The following is a 21379-nucleotide window of genomic DNA, read 5'->3' as shown; positions in this document are numbered from 1 at the left end:
TGCTTGGTTTCGCAATGATTCACAGGATACCAAAGGCTATGTACAGTAGGATACATCAGACCCATCCTTCAAAATAGGCAGAAAGAAGTCTGCATTTGGTGGCCGCATAACGAGGAGTCCAATCCTAAAAGGCCTCGGTAGCGCTATGTCGTAATCAGCCGTCGAATCTGGCCTACTGAGGATGCAGCTGCTGAATTCGAACTCAGCAGATGTATATCAGCTTCAGCACTGATTGCAGTTCAGCAGAAGCCTGTTAATAGGCTATCAATGGAAATCAGCTGTTCTAAAGAAGGAACACCTTGTTAAATTTGCTGGACAGAAGCCTTGGAGGACCGAATTTGGACATTACTGCCTTAGACTTTATACTGAGGGAGGAGTGGATAATGGCATTCAATCCAGGTGAGTTAATCAAGGGAATGTGGTCCAGCTGGGGGAGGAGAGTGAATAATTAACACAGAGGTAACTAAATTAGAGACAAAAAAAGTGCAAATCCAAGGGGGAAAAAAGAACAAAGCTGGCTTCACACATACCATGTCCCCTCATCATCCTCTTCAAACAGCTGCCATGCAGCAGTCCTTGATTTGTGTAGGATTGATCTGTGCATTGACTCTTATAATGAAATATACCGGATCCACTTTATTCATTCCATGTCAGACTTCCTGTCTGGCTCACCTGGTTATTAAAATTTGATGTATCTAATCTCATAAATAAACTACATCCATATGTCTGATGGACGAGGGAAGGGAACTATTTGTAACGCTGCAGCGCAACAGAGTCTGTACAAATGACCACACTGATTAGAGAGGCTTCTAAGTTTTATGAAACAGAGTCCACATTGATAAAGGACTCTGTGTGAGTAAGAGGTAACTGTGACGTAAAAAGAATAAACTGAATACAAAGAATAGAACACAAGATATTGGAAGGAAATAATATGACAAGGACATTGTTGAACACAAAGAAATTAAATAAATGAACGAATGAATACAAAAACCCACCTAAGGATCATAACAGGTGGTTGAAACATGGCCGTAACTGACCCAAGACCTAACACTTTCTCTAGGCTGTGCAAATTACCCTTAAGAACAAAGTTTCACATTAATCGCTTTTTAAAAGATTCATTTAAATAATTTAGCTTTTACTTCTCAGTTGGAAATAAGCCTTTTGTTCCTGAACAAAATTACATTAAATTTATAGATTACCCCGTAAAATGATGGATCCAAGCATGAACCTGAGGGCTTGTGTAATAAAGTGTTTAAGGGAGGGCAAAGAGACTAAGGATGTTTAATATGTAAGTGACCTCTCTTTATAATCTTTACAGAGAGACTGACAAGTATGTCACAAATGAGAAGGTGTGTAAACAGCTGCTTTCAGGTGATTCATAGGTCAAGTGAGAACCAAGATCAGGCCCTTCACTTAATTGTTTGATTAGTCATTGCAAAAAAGCTTTAGAGCTCGAAATTAGGCATGAAAAAAAAGCTAACACAGATTGGCATCTACAACCCCACAGCTTTAACATACATAGATCTTGGGGGGGGAAATGACTGAAAGCAGAAACTGCTTTATGCAGCCTTTCTTATTTCAAGTTTGGATGGAGGCAGTAGTGTGACGTCATGTGACTCTGTAAGGGGTGGGGAGCAACCTCAACCTCCACTGCTGCACCGAATCTGTCACAGTGCAGTGAGGCAGTAGGCACAGCTAGGGCCTTTTATCATATATACATATCTGCTCACCTTCTGCTGCCCTTTGCACTGTTTAAAAAGCATTGGTGCACTAAAGCAAAAATACATCTGCGTAAGGTGTTTCATATAAAGATGAAGAACTAATTCATGCTGCAGCATTGTTGGCTGCCTTTGGCAGATCTGCAAGATGAATCAAGGACTAGTAGCAGGCCTAAGAGAGGCTGTGTTACCCTACTGGCAGTCTCTTTCCTTCAGGTAGGTTACAAAATACCTCATTTTCTTTACCCATTTCTAGATCACATTGTCATTGTAGTAATGTGTTATTTATGTTTCTACGACTTCGCATTCAGGCTGAAATAGTATTAAAAAATAACATGGATGTATATTTTGTTATTCATGTCAGTCTTATTAATTTACTATTTTAATGTTTTTTCTGCATTAAAACATACATTGCATTTACAATTTCACACAATGTTAGGTATTCAGTTTTATTTCTACCCATGACAGAGGAGAAAGGCTGAAGATCATTAATCTATTTCAAACACATTTTTTTTCTATGGGATTGTTTCAGAGCAGAGGCCTTAAACATTAGTGGTGTGGACAGAATAAAGCCTGCTTTTAAACTATATTCTGTGTCATTTCCATTCTTCCTCTATCTCCCCCACTTCCCTCTGTCTCTATTTCCCTCCCTTTCGTCTGTTTCTCTGTGTACCAGCTGCTGTTCCTGCTCCCCAGCCAGACAGGAGCGTCCCCTCACCCCGCTACACACTTAGAGACAAAAGGCCTCATTCGCTTGCTGAACACTGCCCCCTTTCGCCATCCATCCCCTCACTCCTTAGCCGCAGAGGTGGTGATTTTGAGGGTGTTGTGACAAAACAAGGCCTCGACTGAGACTGATAACTAACCAGTGAAGGAGAGAGGGAAGAAGTGGTGGTGGAGGTGGGGGAGGAGGAAGCAGGCTGGAACAGTAGGCTGTTAAAAGCAACTGCTGAGGCCTCTGCTGAAGATTTTTTTCTCCTTGATATCTCTCAGATTGGAAATAAAAAACCTGACGAGGGTATGCTATATTTACCTCTATATATGCATGGGAGTGCATGTTCATCTTCATCTGTGTCTTTGTGGGGGTGTAGATGGGAGAGAGTAGTAATCTACTGAGGGAGGTGCATGAAAGTGCGTCATGAATTGTGTCCTGGGTGTGTGATGGCTCGTCTTTACATAACAATATATGAAGCAGTTCACTATTCATGCAACTGGAATTAAACCATCGAGAGCTAACTATAAGAAACCGACCAGACTGAGTCTCTCCTACAATCATAATTACTTAAACAAGGGAATGGTTTCACAATACAAAAACATGTCTTACAGTACTTGGCATTGTTAGGTCAGATGATCTGAATTAATTCAGCATTTTATGAAATCTAGATATATCCTACTGTGGCTCAGTTATTAGCATCAGGTTTGGTAATACTTGTTTTTGATTGATTAGGGCATCAGATGTTTTCATATTTGATGATGTATTTGATGTATCTCCTACTCAATTCACCCCTTTTCCAATTTGTCACCATTTCATACCCACAAGTCACCATAAGTCCCATTTTCTCTGCCATTTTTACCTTGCTGTTTAGTGATACCTAAAATATTTTGGGTGCAAAATGGGACCATCTACCACTGGCAATTCCATAGAGTCAACATCAGTTGTTATCTAGAAAGGGGATGTGAGGTACCCATAAAGACAACTTATTTAAATAGATTTTCTTAAATCTACCCATTCCCCTCTGGAACCTAATTAAAACCTGACAAAAAATTGGAAAACTTGATTGCTTTTTTTTATATATATATCCTGATCTACATTTGGGCCAGCTGATGCTGTGGAAATAGAGTATAAAATGAGACACCTGATCAATCTAAAATTGCTCTAACAGAATCACATGCTGGAATCACATGAACACATTTTAGTGTAGGAAATGTTCCTCTGGTGCATAAAAATCTGTGCAAGTCCAGCAGAAACTGATGGAGACAATGTATCATATAAAATTCCTCAAGCATAATAATCAAATTGTGTTCAAATGTTCAATTGTGTGTTTTACTATGTCAAAATTAAACAGTATATAAACTTAGATACATAAGGAGTTTAGAGATCGGAAATAAAAACAGGAAGGGACAAAATGGTAATGGGTATTATTAGGGTTGCAAGTTGGCAAGCTGATTTTTAATTGGTTATTTTTATTCTGTATTTGCCCAAGCATTCACATTCTTCAGGCTTATTTGTCTGTTTATGTCTCTGAAATGGAGTCATCCACCTTATTATAACGTGGTTATAGTTTCATATCTCTATGATGCATTTATTAAAGGAAGAATTTGTCGCAGGACTTCCTGGGAGGTGGGCACACTCACTCTTCCTGTACGTTTTTGAGGCCGTGCTGCAGCAGTCAAAGCCTTTATGTCGAGTGACCAGAACCAGCTGAAACCGGTTTGAGGCAGACTGAGGGCTGACGGGAACAATGCCGTCTCTATGCTACACGAGGAAACGATAGCCCAGACTGCTTGATGGCAGCCCCTCACGGCTAAACCACTGGTGGCTACCAGGGCACCACTGCCTGCTGAGTGTCGGAGTGCAGAGTTGCATGGTGCACGGCGTGGGGAGAAGGGAGATTTGGGAAGGGACGAGAGCAGGGGGACGGGGCTGGATGGGAGTCTATGAATCTGCTGCTCGGAGCCCTGCCTCACACATTCACATACACACACTCAACACAGGAGCATGATCTATGTCTCTGTTTATATGTTTGAATGCTGCTGGTGGTGCGGAGAATGACTGAAGACGATCCTTATCAGGACCACCAGCACACACCACAAGCCTGGATGTAACCTGACCTTGTATTCTGGGCCTTTGCCTGTTTGGGAAGATTTTTTTTTCCAGACAGGGTGGGGTGGATGCCTCCTGTGGGCTAGCTGTGTTGTGACTGTTTGTTGCAGGATGGAAGGCAGCAAGGAAAGAAGGTTTTGCTAAGTGGCTGGACAGAACGAAGACCAGAGGGTGAGGACTTGCTGATTCACTTGCATGTCTCCACCATTATTTTACATACACTTTACTGAAACAGCAGCTGTCTGTTATAAAGTGTTGATTCCTAATGAAAAAAAAGTGCATGTGCATTAAACTGCTTGTATAGAAAGCCATCCTGTGTTGTGTGTTTTTCTCATTTTTCCTCATTAAAGCTTCATACGTCAGGCTGCTGTGGCTGTCATGGCTGAAACTCGTTGTTTTTCACCCAGGCCTTTCCCCCTCTCCCTCCTGCAGCAGCTCATCGGCCATTTTTTTTTCTCCAGTTAGGGTTTGCCTTCCCTCTCCCTTTGTTTCTGTTCTCATTTTCTTCACCCTTTCTGTTATTCCATTTCTATGATTCCAGACATCTGGAATGAAGTTAGCAAATATGGCTTCATGCAAACAAAGATTTAGCTTTTTTGTCACGAGTCAAAGTGTGCAGATGTGTTTTGATCAGAGTACTGCTCTGTTTTTTGTTGTAAAGAAGAAGACCTGCTCCTCGTTTGTAACTCAAGCACCCATATTTTATACAGACATTTTAACTCAAACTCAAGAAATGTATGTGAGATCAATTTATCCATTATCGGTACCGAGTTTAGCCACATGAACTGTACTCAAAAGTAAAGGTGATCGTAACCATGAGCTAAACACAACAGCAAAAAATGTTTAATCAAGTGAACAAAAAGCATAAAAACGAAATGTGACACGTGGGACGATTTGAATTATTGGGTGCTATATCCTCACAAGTCCTTATGATTTTCCATCTAACAACATGAACCACATGCAGTTCTTGTATGCATAAAAAAAGCTTTCATGCCCATGAATGTCATGCTGATTTGGGTCTTTGAATGATTTATCTGAAATAGAATGGAATTTGTCAAAGATGCAACAACAATGAATTTCAATAACAAAGAACATGATGCAAATGTGTTTACTTGATCCAATTTATACAAGGTAAAAGTGTTGAACATAACGTCTCTAATATGTCTTTATTCTGCTGTATATATCTAAGCTAACCAAATTGCATCAACGAGCATCCAAAACCATACGCAAGCTTTGGAGATTATGCTGTATGTTTAACCACCTTTTCTTGTAGAGATTTGTTGAGATGATTTAAACTAGTTTGTTTTCTAGCAGTGACCCAACATTTTAGTGTAATATATACATATTTTATCTGATTAAGGATAAGCTGGAACAAAAGCTTTATGCTAGCTTTCTTTATACATTTCACAATGAGTCTACCTATTTGATAAAGATAATTGTATTACTACAAGACCCATTTGTATGCTACTTAATCTAATATACCAGTACCAACCTCACAGCCAAAACCTGGACTGAACTATATTTTTTTTCTTGGCAATGTAGCATAAGAGCTCAAACAATATGGTTTGACAGTGCTGTCAAACCGTCCAAGGGTACTGTCAAGCATCCAACAGTATGCTGAATATCGGTATATATATATATATGTGTGTGTGTGTGTGTGTGTGTGTGTCTGACCATGTCTTTAATACCTGGTGGGGACAATTTCCTAGGAATATGCCACATTTTGGGGACTCATAGGTACTTGTGGGGACCACCAACTGGTCCCCATAAGGAAAGTTTCTCTTCTTGGGGTGGGGGTTAGGTTTAGGACTAAGGTGTGAATTGAATTTAGGTTAGGTTTAGGGATAGGTATGTGTCGGTAATGGTTAGGGTTAGGGCAAGGGTCATGGTTAGGCCATATAAATTAGTGGGAAATGAATGGAAGTCAATAGAAGGTCCCCACAAGGATATTGTGCAACAACATGTGTGTGTGTGTGTGTGTGTGTTGGCACATGCCCAGTACAATACAATTTTAGAAAAATTGTTAAGTTAAAGTCATCGGTAAAGAAACTGGCTATAACAAATGTGAGAATTACCTTAACTATAAGATGCAACAGGTGCCAACACTAATTTATTGTAAAAATATTAAAATTAAATAATGATTATAAACTATATGTCACATTATTGAATATGAAGCATCCAGTTATAGTATTTTAAGGATTTTTCCAACTATATCTCTGAGGATCTTTTCTTGGGGAGCATTTTTTCTCCAGCGGTAGTCCAGTTGTTTTATCAGAATCACTGGCAAAAGTTTTGCACATCTACTGTAACCTTAAGGATTATGGATTTAGATTTAGAAAGTGCAACATGAAATAAGGTTTGTTTAACAGTATATAGATCATTCATTTTTATGGGGGGAAAGTCCACAGTAAATACAGAAATATTAAGGACTATAGGATGGATAAGAGAAAAAGTCTTTTCAGACATTTTAACTACTGTACATGAGGGGGTTCATTTCTGTATAGTGGTTGAATATTCTGCAGTTGTATATCATGGGTAGTTTACAAAACAAATTGTCTACTTTTTAGGCTGCATGTAGATCACTGTGATTCTTGTACAAGAAGTACATATATTTACTTCAGTCCTCTACATGCTGCAGGCACTGTGGATATGGACTAAATTTTGAGAAAGCTCTTGAAAATTAGTCACTCAGTTACAGTTGAGTAAGTTTTTGTTAAAAAAAAAATTACTTAAACTTTAAGAAGGAAGTGTAGCTACACTTGTGCTAAAGTTGCAATAATGTGTACAAATATTTTCCTATCATTTAAACAATCAGAGAATGTGATCTTACAAGATTTTTACATAACAACTGTACTTATATATGTATTGGCATAAAACAAGAACCCAAAATTAAGGTTTCTGTCTATATGGGCTGACAGCAGCGTGGATGCAGGAAATTGCCCTGCAACCAAAGAGTTGTGGGTACAACCTCTGGCTCTAGCTTTTCATTGCAACCTTGGAAAAGACACTGAAAAAAAAAATAATGGAAAAGACACTGATAGTGGTCAGAGGTCATGGTGGCGCCTTTGTACACCAGCCTCACTTCTGTCAGGGAACCTCAGGCCAGCTCTGGCTATAATGTAGCTTGCCACCATCAGAGTGTGAGTCTGTGCATGAATGACTGAATGTTGTGTAAAGCGCTTTGGTCAAGTTTCGTGACTTGAAAAAGCACCATATAAGTACAGACCATTTACCTTATAACTAATTTTTTTAAAGGCATCGATTTTTTTTTAAATTATTATTTCAGAAATGTGTTGCTGGTGTTTAGATATGCATGCAAATTATACATTGAATACTGAATCAACATCTTCTCTTGGAAAATATCATGTTTTAAAACAATTGTGACAAAAGGAACATTTTTTGAATTACATAAACCAGCTCAGTTAAATTTGTCTCTAAATGAATCTGTGTATTACAGGCAACCTACCCATCAGATCAAGGGAAGGAACATGGGGGATATGAAGACGCCAGACTTTGATGACCTACTGGCAGCCTTTAACATCCCTGACATGGTTGATCCTAAAGCTGCTATTGAATCTGGCCACCAAGACGACCAAGATGGACAACTCAGGCCCCAGAGCAACGCGGGGACCGCCAATGAAGACGAGTCTAGCAACTCTTGTAACACACATGATGCTGGTGTTAGCGTAATTGTAAAAAACATTCGAAACATGGATACTAGTGAACAGCCTAGTACCAAATGTGAAAAAGATGAGCATTTTAATTCCCATTCCCTAATACATGATGTTGGCAGTGGACTGTCTAATGGCTGCTTACCAACAGGACTACCAGCTGTTCATCACATCAAGAATGGATGGAAAGTTCCCAAAGATGATGGATATAAAATTAATTCTCAGTCTTCTACTCTGAGCCATTTTAGTCCAATAGCGAGTGCTGAAGAGTTTGATGAGGAAAAAAATGAGGACGTTGATTCAACTAATATGCAAGGAGTTCAAATCTTCCTTACCCCAACTTCTAAAATGGAGCACCAGGTTTCAAAATGTTCTGCTGTCGACTGTGTATCTATGCCCAAAACAAAGGCAAACCACAAATCTGGTCAAAACAGGAATCAGAGTGTGAAGAACAGTCGTGCCAGATGTTTGTACAATCACTCTGAATCATCCGTACCAGAAAAAAAACTGGAAGACACTGTTTTAAAACTTCAAAGTCAAGAGTCCAGAGATGCTGGTGAGTCTCCAGGATGTGTTGATTTGTTAGATATCTCCCAAGTGAAAGCCAAATCATCAACAGAACTGCATCACTGTACAGCAGTTAATGCATCACAATGCATCAAAAATGTAAGCACTGAAGATGTTTTGGATTCATTACCTAAACCTAAGGGGCCTGAAAAGACTAAAGAACACCCCAACATACGGGAGCAAGAGACAGAAATCTATTTCACACAGAGTCTACTTACTCAGGAACCAGACAGTCCCTCTGGTGTCATCAGTGAGAGCAGCAGCAAAGGTTCCCCTTCTTCAAACACAGACAACACCCCAGTCATTCCAAAAGTTAGGATTAAAACAATCAAGACCTCCTCTGGACAGATCAAACGCACTGTTACTAGAGTCCCTTCAGAATTAGATATGGAAGACCTAACAAAAGAAAAAAATAGCTCAGATCTTATGACCACCACCAGCACAATTTTTTCATCAACAACTAAACCCTCATTGCCAACAACAGTGGTAGCAACCAGTGGGGGGCAATCAATTGAAATCACCAAACAAATGACAATTAAGCCTGTGGCAACAGCTTTCCTGCCAGTATCTGCAGTCAAAACAGCTGGCTCACAGGTAATTAACCTAAAGCTGGCTAACAACACTACAGTCAAAGCAACGGTAATCCCTGCTGCATCTGTGCAAAGTGCCAGCAGTGCCATTTTGAAAGCTGCAAATGCTATTCAGCAACAGACTGTCGTAGTACCTGCCTCTAGTTTGGCTAATACTAAATTTGTGCCAAAGACAGTACATCTTAGCAACATAAGCCTTCTTCCTCAGACAGTGTCTCCTGTTGCATGTGATCTTCAACAGGTTTTGTCCTCCTCCAAACTGCCTCCAAATCAACAATCACAACGTAATAAACAACAGACTGGTCTCACGGGCCAGACCTGCAAGAAAGTCTCTCGGGTTCAGGTGTTTACAAGCTCTCAAAGCCCTGTAGTAGATTCTTTCAATAAGGTACTAAGCAGCCTGAATCCTCTCCCTGTATATGTCCCAAACCTCTCTCCACCATCCTCAGCCTGTATTTCTCTACCCTCCAGGGGCTACAAGTGCCTGGAGTGTGGAGACTCATTTGCTCTTGAGAAGAGTCTGACACAGCACTATGAACGCCGAAGTGTTCGTATCGAAGTTACCTGCAACCACTGTGCCAAAAGTTTGGTTTTCTACAACAAATGCAGCCTTTTGTCTCATGCCAGAGGTCATAAGGATAAAGGGATGGTCATGCAGTGCTCACATCTAATCCTAAAACCCATCCCTGCAGATCAGATGATTAGTTCAACAAAATCACCAGTGCCCCTTACGATCAATAGCAACACCTCTATGTCTCAAGCACATTCACCTGCAAGTCAAATCGAAACTAAGATTGCTTGTGGTAGCCAAACGACAGTGATTTCAGCTCCAAGCAGTGCTCCCATTGTGGCAGCCATGCCTTTGGAGGATGATACATCAAAGCTTGGTCGGCACAACTTGAAATGTTTGGAGTGCAATGAAACATTCCAGGATGACAGTTCACTGGCCATGCACTATCAACATACACCAGAACCCAACAATCAGGTATGTTTATTTCATAATACTATTTTTTTTTAAACTATCATTTTACAAGGGCTGTACAGTCACAAGGTTGTTACCATTGTTTCCTTGCCCAAGATGGTTCTGTGTTTGAATGCTTGGTACTCCAGCTTTCATTCACAATCTAAACACATGCAAGCCATATCATTTTATCTCTTTAAACTTCCCCAAGAAATGTGTGTGTGTACATGGTTGTTGGATGGATGGATGGATGGATGGATGGATGGATGGATGGATGGATGGATGGATGGATGGATCATTAAGTATCAGAATGTATAGCATATGTGTAATATTTAGAATTACATATAAGTATGGCATAATCTTGCAAATATGACAAAACCATCATTGTTCTGTGTCCTGACCCAAAGTTTTATTATTGAGTTATCATAATACAGTTTTTTAAGGTTTTTCCAACAGTGTGTAGAATGTCTGTATTTTTTTCTCCTTTCATAGAAAACATGCACAGTTTGCCAGATGCTTCTACCGAATCAGTGCAGCTTTCTGTCACACCAGCGAATCCACCAGCATAAGTCCCCTTATATTTGCCCCGAGTGCGGTGCTAGTTGTCGCTCTATCCACTTTCAGTCCCACGTCACAAAGAATTGCCTGCACTACACTCGCAGAGTCGGCTACCGGTGAGTCTATCTCAGTGAAAACCACAATGTTACGAAACTGCTGTTTCATTCTTATTGAGATTTCATTTTCAATGGCTGTGAACAATTCCTTGTTAAAGAGGAGCCACATTTCCTCCTAAGTGGTTTTTTGCCTAAAGAACAATTTTAATTGTTTAATTACTGTTATTTAGATAGTTTCTTGGCAGTTTGTCCTCAGCTTGACACCTGACATCCTCTATATGCCATGTCATTAAGGACAAAATGAAGGGGACAAAAGGGACAATTCTTGTGCTTAAGTCATCAAAGATACATACTCATGAAAAATAACATATTTAGTATTCAAGCAATAATGGTCTCATTATAACCCTAATTATCAATCACATCCTAACATTTTTTCACTTAAAGGTCACATGAAGTGAAACAATTCCTTCTTCTTGAACTATCCACCTAATCCAAGAATATGAAGCCTATTTTAGCACTTATTTACACCATACCAATAACACAATGTAAAATTCATGAGTTTGGCACCTTTAAGTATTTGTATTGTCGCTTTAAGAAAAACACCTCATTAAGTCCCTGTGTGTCTAGCAAAGAGTTAGTGTGAAGACTTCTTTTTTTTTTTTTTTGTACTTTTTAACAAACACAACACATGTTTTATGTAGTGCAACATGTCAAACTAAAATTGTGTAATTTTTATTAATTTTAATTATTTTCCATGGTTATAGTATGTTGGAAGTAATGTGCTAGCTCTCAATGAGCCGGGTATGCTGTTTAATACTGAATGAACATATCAAGGGCTAAACGACAGAGAAAACAAGACATGGAATGGTTGAAAACTACAAAGCCTGCCTTCAATATTGTCCTAATGCTGTTTTCAATGAATCTAAGAGCATTTGGGGATCATTGCAACACTTTGTGAAATTCAGTGAAATTGTTATAGGTAATTTAAAAATTAAAGATAAAGATTTTGATGCTCAGTGCATTAAAAAAAGTATTAATCCAACACATTTTTATCCAGAAAATAAAGAATAAATAAGAATGAGTATTAGTATTTTCAGGATTACAATTAGAGTTTTTGGAGAAAGAGAAAAACGTATTAAAATATACTAGAAATACTAATTGCCCCCACAACTGTTTGTTTTAAATTTGGCACCGACAGCTGCCAGATGCGTTTGCCATTACAGTCAAATAATCTCTTACATCGCTGTGGATTTAATGTGGATTTGATAATGCAACTCCAAAACCTTGTTTTGTTTTGTGAGCCATTTAAGAGGGGGTATCAAGTATCTTCTGGTTCTTCGGTTTTTTGCATAATTTAAGTTATTTTCTTTTTAACACATCCCATACGTTATTACTCATGTTAACATGATTTGCTTCTTTAAAAAAATCAAAATTGTTGTTTCAAGTCATTTTTGTACTTTTATAATGAATCTAAAGCTAAAAATAAGTTATTGTAATGGAGGAAATGTGTTTTATGATACGAAAAGGGAATATCGTAGAATGTGTTTCATGAAAAATATAACATCCTTAACTATTTTTTATATGTAATCCAAAAAAGGGTTGCACATTTGTTTATCATGTATGCCCATTTGTAGCATCTACCAGTCACTTTTAAAAACAAGTTTTGAAAGAGCTTTATGAATTTGCTTTCGTTAAATTTACCTTGGTCTTTTGTATGCAGTGGATATGTCTTCCTGCAATTTAAGATTAGATGCAAAAAAAGCATTGTGCTCAGGTTTTTGTAGGTCAATACTGAGTCAATTTTTATTTGTGTTTCTATGTTTTCTCCATCTAGCTGTATCCACTGTAGTGTAATCTTTTCCGATGTCGCGACTCTCAAGGCTCACATCCAGAACACGCACTGTGAGGTCTTCTACAAATGTCCTCTCTGCCCCATGGCTTTCAAGTCTGCACCAGGAACTCACTCCCATGCATACACACAGCATCCGGGAGCCAAGTCAGGAGAGCCCAAGTATGTCCTTAGAGTACATGTTTGCATTGTGTCTAGCATAAATTATCTAAGTTTTACAGTTTTGTACACTCAGTGGAACAGCTGATTTATCTTAGGTTGCCATAAACCTTATTTTCTGTCAACCTTTTTATGATTTTTTTGTTGATAGACACAAAAGTCTACATCTCACCAGACATCCAGACCCTCTTTTACCCACTCAAGTTACACTAATGTAATCTAAAACCCATGTCCAAACCCTTTCTCTCTAGATAACAACCGTAGCTTCCTTAGAAGTTAAAGGATTTGCAGCTTTTGAATGTGGCAGCTTAACTTGTATTTTCTTATTTTTCCACGTGGAAACCTTTTACGGTATAATGCAATATCCAACGTCAGCAGCACTGATGACAAACCCGCTCAGAAGCAGCTGTTGTGCAACAACAGATTTGGCTCATATTGAGAATGTGCACTTATGGCAAATTCCAAAGTTATTGCTGAAAACAGTCAACAAATGCTGAAAAAAAACATAACATACATTAATCTGTTTTTGCATTAGCATTAAACTTCATTGGCAAAGTTGGTGCACAACAGCAAAGAATTTTGGTTCCACTTTGCTCACAAAGTTCAGACATTCAAAAAATAATTATGTAAGATTAATAGGAAATACAGAGAACATATAAAACTAATAATTGTGACTTTTCCTTTCTTTCAGGTTGATATATAAATGCTCCATGTGTGATACAGTGTTCACTCTACAGTCCCTGCTCTGCACACATTTTGATCAGCATGTTCCGAATTTCAAGGTTTCCATTTTCAAATGCCCTGACTGTTCATTGCACTACGCACAGAAACAGCTCATGCTGGATCACATCAAGGTAATCCGAAAAAAAATATTTTAATATATCATGCTTCAGCCATACATAAAATCTATACATACTTAACAAACGCAACCAAAACCTTCTTCTATGCCATCTAAAGTCAATAACTTCAAACACATTAATTCTGTTCAGTTGTGAACATTCGTATGGTAAAGGCTAAAATTGTGCTCTTGTGACTCTTCTCAGACCATCCATGGAACCCTGAAGACAATAGAGGGTCCACCAAACTTGGGTATCAACCTCCCACTCAGCACAAAGCCCACAAATTCCAACAGCACCAACAGCAACATCCCTAAAACTAACAACAAAGATGGAGCAAATGCATTTTCTCACGACAAGGGAGAAAAAAAGTCTTCATCATCACCTCTGAAGACAACCAACAGCAACTGTACAGCAGATCCGAGGAGCGCTGTTGGCTCAGGTTACATATGTGGGGAATGTAACGCTTCTCTCAAGTCCAGGGAGCTCTTTGTGACGCACATGAGGCGTGAACATGGCAAGGTGACTCTTTCTTCAGTACTGTAAAAGAACAGTGTTGATTGACATAATAGATTGCAGGTTATTTTATTTATTTATTTATTTTTATTTTTTGCAACGGTAGCTACGAACTAAATAAAAAAAAAAAAAAATTAAAGACAATCCATGTATTTTTTGAGGTTTTTTGGGAGTTTTTTTTCTCACCTGAACTTCTGAACCGTTACTCTGATTCTGGTTAACTCCACCTTCGTAATAGGTTTTAAGCTTAAAAATGTGATTAAATCAAAACAGGAGACAGAAGCTATTGCTGGTCTTATAAATCATCCTAATTAGGATCTGATATTGTTTTCTCTGAACGTTGAAGTGTATGTTTTGGTGCTGCTGACATTTGATTTGTTCGTTTTCCAAAGTAAACTGAATAGTAGCCGTAGACAAAATAATCTTGAAGCTGAATTCATAAACTATGGAGAAGCACTTCCACAAGTTTAACTTTTTTTTCACTGTTTATCAGCCATGAGTATTATGCCAAAACAAAGATTCTGGAAGCTGTTTCTATTGCTTTCAAAGCTTTGTGTATTTTTGGATGTATCTTTCAAACTGCAGATACTGAAGAAGCATCCATGTCGACAGTGTGATAAGTCTTTTAGCTCCTCCCACAGTCTTTGCCGACACAACCGGCTAAAACACAAAGGGCTCCGAAAGGTCTACACATGCCCGTGAGTATTTATGTCCTAGAGTTTTTTTCCAATCACTTAAGCACATTACTAACCAATGCCTGTATTTCCAAGTGCTCTTGGTAAAAAGCTGTATATTAGTTTGTAAATACCAGACAGTTCTTGTCTAAATTATGCAGACAGAAACAAACATCAATTCTTTAGCCAAATGTTTGAATTGGAAATAGATGCTTTATAATCAGTTGAAATTTCTTTAATTTCTTATACAAAAACAAATTTAAGAGTTTCATTCATAAGCTTGTGATTTTGTTACATAATCTAACTATGGTTCCAGCTTTTTTCTTTGTCATTAATATTCCCCAGATTCTTTTTATTTCTAAAAAGCATCCACACATTAATCACAAATCTTGATTATTGACTCAAAATCAGAATTAAACTTAAACATTTTGCATCCTTTGAAGTCAGAAGAAATAAATATGAATAAATTTAAACTGCTTGAGCTCAATAAACCTGCAGGCATCACAAGGAGGACAGAGCCTAATCCAACTACAAACTGTCAATATATATGCTTGACTCTGATATCAATTTTAAAGAGAGCTGAACTTTGTTGAGGTTGAGTAGAGGTTTTATCTAGTTTCCATCATACTAACTGAGTTAATTGTAAGATGCTTAAAAGTGTGCCATAAAAGAAAATACTTACATAGTTTATGTAGACAAACAACAAAAAACATTATGTTTCTCTTAATTATGATGTTACTTTTCAACAGGCACTGTCCTGCACTGAGTCAACCCTTTACAAAAAGAGTGCTGCTGGATCAGCACATTCAGATGATCCATGGCGGAAAACACCCAGCAGGAAGGACAGAAATGGTTGAAACTCCATCTGACAAGCAAACGGTACAAATTGCATGGGTCAACAACTTAATATGTTGATTGAAAATCATCTTCTTACTGTGTTTATTTATAAACCTCGGGGTATGTTTATGTCCAGTTTTTATCAAATGACAGTTGGCCTAGGTCAAACCTTTTCTTGCACAGCAGCACTTTGAAACCATAATCCAGTCTCCAGTTGGTTCAAAATGCAGCCGCACGCCTTTTAACTGGAGTACATAAGAGGGAGACCATAACTCCCATCCTGGCCGCCCTCCATTAGCTGCTTGTGCATTTTAGAGTTCATTTTGAGATTATTTTATTTATGTTTAAGTCTTTAAATGGCTTTGCCCCTCCCTACCTCTCTGAGCTTCTTCACCCCTATGCTCCTACTCGGTGCCTCAGGTCAGCTGACCTGCTGCTCCTGGAGGTACCGAGGTCCGAACAGAAGCTCAGAGGGGACAGAGCTTTTTCAGTTACTGCTGCAAAAATTTGGGATGATCTCCCCCTCCTCATTTGACAATCCTCTTAGCTGTCTATTTTTAAAACTCTTCTTAAAATCTTTTTTTATTCATTGGCTTTTAACACAGCATGAGATTCTCTTTGTTTTTGTGTTTTTGATTTGTTTTATGTTTTATTTTTGGTATTATTTGTTTAAATGCATTTATTTTACTGTAATTGTTTTTGGTCATTTAAACTTGTATGTTATTTTTATACTATTTCAACTTTACCTGATATGTGCAGTACTTTGTGGCAGCTGTGGTTGTTTTAAATGACTTTATAGATAAAACTGAGTTGAGTTCATGTAAATTCTCAGTTTGACATCAAGGTCTGATCAAAGTCACAGCCACAGAAGAAGCCTGAGGTTTTCTAACCCATGGAGGTTTACAGGAATTGGTGATCAAGGAGTAGATACTGGTTTGAAGCTGTGGAAGCAGCAACAGTTAACAGAATCCAAGGGTTAATCTTAAGGATACGGGAATGAGGTTGAACATGAAGAGGCAGATTAAGGCTGTCAGATCCGGAGTTAGGCAAAGGGAAGAAAGAAAGATGCCAGGGAAACATTGGCGGTCTTAATCGTATTTTTGACTTTTTCCAGGGCTTGGAAAAGAGACTGCTAGTGAGATTTGATTCTAGTCCACTGACTGCTACCTCATTTTCCTTCCTGCCACCATGAATTCAGTATAACAGTTGGGATAGGGGCTCTTATGATTATTAAGTTCAACCTTTCCTTCCAATAATGCTAGTACCGATAAAATGGTGATTATATGGTACATCCCAAATAAAAAGCAAGAAAATATAAACTAAAATCTTATGATTTGATTTAGAGCTAATAGATTGTACAGCATTGACAAAAGTTATTAACAAAACTTATGGATAAGATTGTATGTAAAGTACTGGGTCCCTGACAGTGCATCGTTGAAAATGCCACGTACTGCCAGGGACCCACTGTTAGCTAGTCTTCAGTTTTGTTTCTACTAGTGTTGCAACGATACCGACACCAGTATCAGGCGAGGCCCCAATCCAGTACTAAAATGGGGGTATTGGTATCAGCGAGTACCGGCAAATAGGGCACCGATACCATTTTGAGAGCCAAAAGTTTATTCAACTATTGTCGCCAATTCCAGGTAGGCAATAAAAAGTTCTACTGGATTCACTTTGTCTTATTTTCCTGCTTCACAAAGGTAGGCAGCAGCTTGACAAAGACATGGTGGAAATTTATATACATCCAAGTATTATGTATTTCCACATACTGTATATACACACTCCCATTAATTTCAAACAGATGGTATCAGTATCGTTCGATACTGCACAGCCAGGTATCGGTATCTGGGCCAAAAATTGGCGCAACACTAATATGCTGAATCCTTTCTTGGATTGATGCCATCGAGTTTTGCTTATTATGGCAAAGCTTTAACTATGAGGTCTTTATCTTTTGCTGTCTTTACAGAGCCGAAGCCCCAAGAGAAAGCCAGATGAAGAAGAGGGGTCTCCAGGCTTGAATTCCAGGGGTTCCGACTCACAGCCATTAAAGAGACTCAAAGTTAACATACTAAAAAATCACAAGTGTGCCGTTTGCGGCTTTACTACTGAGGACATTGCTGCATTCCACAAGCACATTCCACAGCACAAGTCTGATGGCTCATCCCACCAGTGTCAGGAGTGTGGACTCTGCTACACCTCCCCCCGTTCTCTGGCCCGACACCTCTTCATTGTTCATCGGCTGAAGGAGCTTAAGGGCCTTGGCCGATACAATGGCAGAGGCAGGGAAGATGAAGACAGTCAACGGGAAAACCAGATAGATGTTGTAGATGAGAACAACGATGGAACACCAAATACCAAATGTAAGGTGTGTGGGAAGACGTTTGACACTGAGGGGCATCTGAAGACCCACATGAGGACACATGGGATGGCGTTCATAAGGTCAAAGACACTTAGTGCTGCTCAAAAGTAAAAGTAACCATTCCATAGATTCCCAAAACCTGTGGTACCTCATTTATCTGTGGATAACCTGTAATTACATGATGTTGTAGTGTACAACAATATGTAAACAGTAGAATATATGTGCTAGTAATTGTAAAACACATCAGTCTCCATCTGTGTCTTTAAGCAGATATAACAAGAACATTTTTAAACAGATCTTTTAAAGACATTTTGTTTATCTCCACAGTTTTCTTCTCACTACGACATGATAATGTACGAAATCATGAGAATAATTTACATATTCTTGGTAGTCTACTGAGTACTGCTAATATCTGAATGTCTGACAGAAAAAAAAAGTTTTAAAGTACATGTACAGGACTTTTTTCTTTGTGAGAACCTTTTTTTCAGACAATGCTTTCAATTCATATATACAACAAATGGACTGAAGTTGAACACCCACAGTAAAAATTCACAATGCCTAAACAAAATAATCCAGAGGACCTTTGAGGGTGAGCAGATCTTTCCGAAGAATTATGGACAATCAATTAAAAATGAACTGCATTCAACAAAAGTCAGCTAAAAAGCCTGATGAATCGAAAAACACTTAATGTGTTGTTCCAAAATAACGCTGGGCCAAATCTAAGAACACTTGTTCAAGCTTGTAAAGTTATTGTTTTATTTGTTTTTTTATTCTCTTAATGGCAGCTCTGTGAAATTAAAGATCACTTAAATATATTTCTACCAAAATACTTAAAACATGATATATCAAGCACTTGCCTTTTCGCTGCATATAATATTGTATCTTTTCTTTAAAGCACAGTGAAAATAGGACATGAAATTTTAACATTGCTTAACATTATTATTTAACTGAACTGTGTCTAGCTTCTTTTCCTTTTATTTGTATATTTTTATATTCTAACTTGGTGGCTGATGTTGGATCATCATGAATGTGCACTGCCTAGAGTAGTGATAAAAATGAATGTATTCTTGGTAGTGAAGCTAATTAATTTATAGCACACAACTGGTGAAATAAAACACAATTTCAATAGTGTTTTAAATGGCGTTATCTAAATTAATACTCTGTTTTATCAAGTCAGGTTTTGTTCTCTACTTTTGAGTGGTCAGAAGGTTCTTGTTGACTAGTGAAACTTATCAACTAATCCTCGTCCCTTATCATTTATTTTTTAGTCTAGTAGTGAACATCAGACATAACTGTTTCAGACAAGAGTGAGAAATACTGGAAGGTTAAAATTATCTTACAAAGAAAACAAAAACAACTATCAAGCGTCTAGACACCAGCAAATAACTTTTTCTGTTCATAAGAATCGCAGCTGAATTGCTTTGACACAACCAGTCTGAATGTGCAAAAATGTCAAAAACTAATTAGCATCAAATTAAACATTGGCTGATCTCATTAAAGTTGGGGAAACGTATACAAGTCAAAGACCATGACACTGTCATTACCTCAGTTGGTGAGTGAGAGGCAGGAAAACATAAATTCTTCTTGCCGGGTCATAACTTTCAGAAATGACAGAGAAATCCAGAAGGAGACTATGTTATCAGTCAAGTGTTTTAGAAAGAGACTAAAATCTTTACCAGTAAACACAGCAGTCTGAACTCAACTAAGCTTTCAGAAAAAGAATATTTTATTCAGGTGTCAATTTTAAGGGTTTCGTGTGGTTTCTGCCAACATTGATTCTGGCCTTAAACCTCTTCCATGTATGCCATTTTAGCTGAATCAGATCAGATGATTTAGATATTGGTATGATCCCATTTTGAGCTCCGCTTTGCATGATTACTGTTAGGGATAAAAGATTCCCTAGCATCCCAAAGACCAAAATGATAGGTGGTGTCAACAACCTAGTTTCTCACTTGTTCTTAAATTCCTCTCGATCAGTTCATGATGGGTTTTTTTTTTCTCTCTGAAATCCGTAAGCCTATTCATGTTGTCCAACAGGATCAATTTAACACATTTTTTTTTTTTTTTTTATCTGCTGGCCAAGCAGTAAACAGGCCTGGATTGAGACTGAACTAAAACATGTGGTTAATCATTGTTTCTTCTTAATTTAACAAGATAAGCAAATGTAAAATGTCTTATTTAATTAATGTTAGTTGTATTTGTCTGGTACTAAAATATTTTTTTATGACTGGAGTTATTGAAATATAACAAACTAGCAGACAAAAAAATTGGTAGCAATATAAAAGGATTACCCCAATAGGTCCTCGTTGAAGCTTGAGTAATGCTTTGTTATGTAAGGCCTCTCTTAAATAAGTGTAGCCCTGAAAAGCAGTTAGCTTCACAATATGAGCGTTTATTCTTGATTCTCCAAACCGGTTTCACTGAAATCTACAGCAGGAGACATACTGATTCATAAGCAATCACTGAAATGTCAATTCAACTAAAAACAACTATACACTTTCTTTTTAAGCATTCCGAGGTAAATTTAGAAACTTCTCAGCTTTTTACACCCAACCCCATCCACAGTGTGACCAGTCTCTGAATATTTTGCACTGTTAAACTGCATGTGAGCAGTCTGTGAATTATGTATTAATTATAACGTGTCTTGCTGCTGCTTCTGTCAGTTTTTTAACATTTCTTATGATTGTGTGCAAAAAATATTCTGTATGTCAATAAATGGAGAAACAAGGAGTGACCTGATTCTAACTGCATTTTAGACATCAGTGCTTCCATAGAAAAAAACAGTAAGAAGCTTCTCATCTACTGGTGTTAAATCCGACAGAACCTCTCAAGCTACTCTGCATTAAAAATGCTTACTAAGCCTTAAAATACATTTATCATGTGAAAAGGTCTTATAACCCGAGCAAACTTGTGTCCTTAAATAAGCTCTGTCATTTATTAACAGCTCCACTTTGTATAAAACGTACTTTACAGAGACAATTTGATAAATCTGATAATCAGATAATATGGTCAGATTGGTTAAAAGTTTTCTATTTAAAGCAAAAACCATCCAATTATTAATTATTGACAGTAGATGCTTGACTCCATTTTGTCATAGACTCGACAGCAATCCATTACACCAAGCAAGCATCCAGTGATAGTGGAAATAAAAAACTTCCTTTAAACCAGAAAAAACCTCAAGCAAAACCAAGCTCAGCGAATCAA

At 38.0% G+C, this 21379-nt stretch overlaps 1 protein-coding gene across 5 annotated transcripts; it reads left to right on the top strand.

Annotated features, from left to right (window-relative positions):
- Nucleotides 1-1683: 1683 nt before the first annotated feature.
- znf532 (zinc finger protein 532) lies at nucleotides 1684-19448 on the top strand. Of its 5 annotated transcripts, none has more exons than XM_015376397.1 (11): nucleotides 1684-1934; nucleotides 2395-2736; nucleotides 4653-4713; nucleotides 8000-10355; nucleotides 10824-11005; nucleotides 12780-12956; nucleotides 13645-13807; nucleotides 13997-14311; nucleotides 14891-15003; nucleotides 15729-15858; nucleotides 17783-19448. In XM_015376397.1, exons 4-11 carry the CDS (start codon nucleotides 8031-8033, stop codon nucleotides 18284-18286), a joined length of 3909 nt encoding a protein of 1302 aa, XP_015231883.1. In that variant the 5' UTR covers nucleotides 1684-1934; nucleotides 2395-2736; nucleotides 4653-4713; nucleotides 8000-8030; the 3' UTR covers nucleotides 18287-19448. The 5 variants fall into 5 exon arrangements, with proteins under 5 accessions (XP_015231883.1, XP_015231882.1, XP_015231884.1 ...); XM_015376396.1 differs by having other exon boundaries at nucleotides 4583-4713; XM_015376398.1 differs by lacking the exon at nucleotides 4653-4713.
- The last annotated feature ends 1931 nt before the right edge of the window (nucleotides 19449-21379 follow it).

Source organism: Cyprinodon variegatus, unplaced genomic scaffold (assembly GCF_000732505.1).
Source record: "Cyprinodon variegatus isolate N-32 unplaced genomic scaffold, C_variegatus-1.0 Scaffold134, whole genome shotgun sequence".
NCBI lineage: Eukaryota > Metazoa > Chordata > Actinopteri > Cyprinodontiformes > Cyprinodontidae > Cyprinodon > Cyprinodon variegatus.
This window is presented reverse-complemented; position numbering and strand designations above follow the sequence as displayed.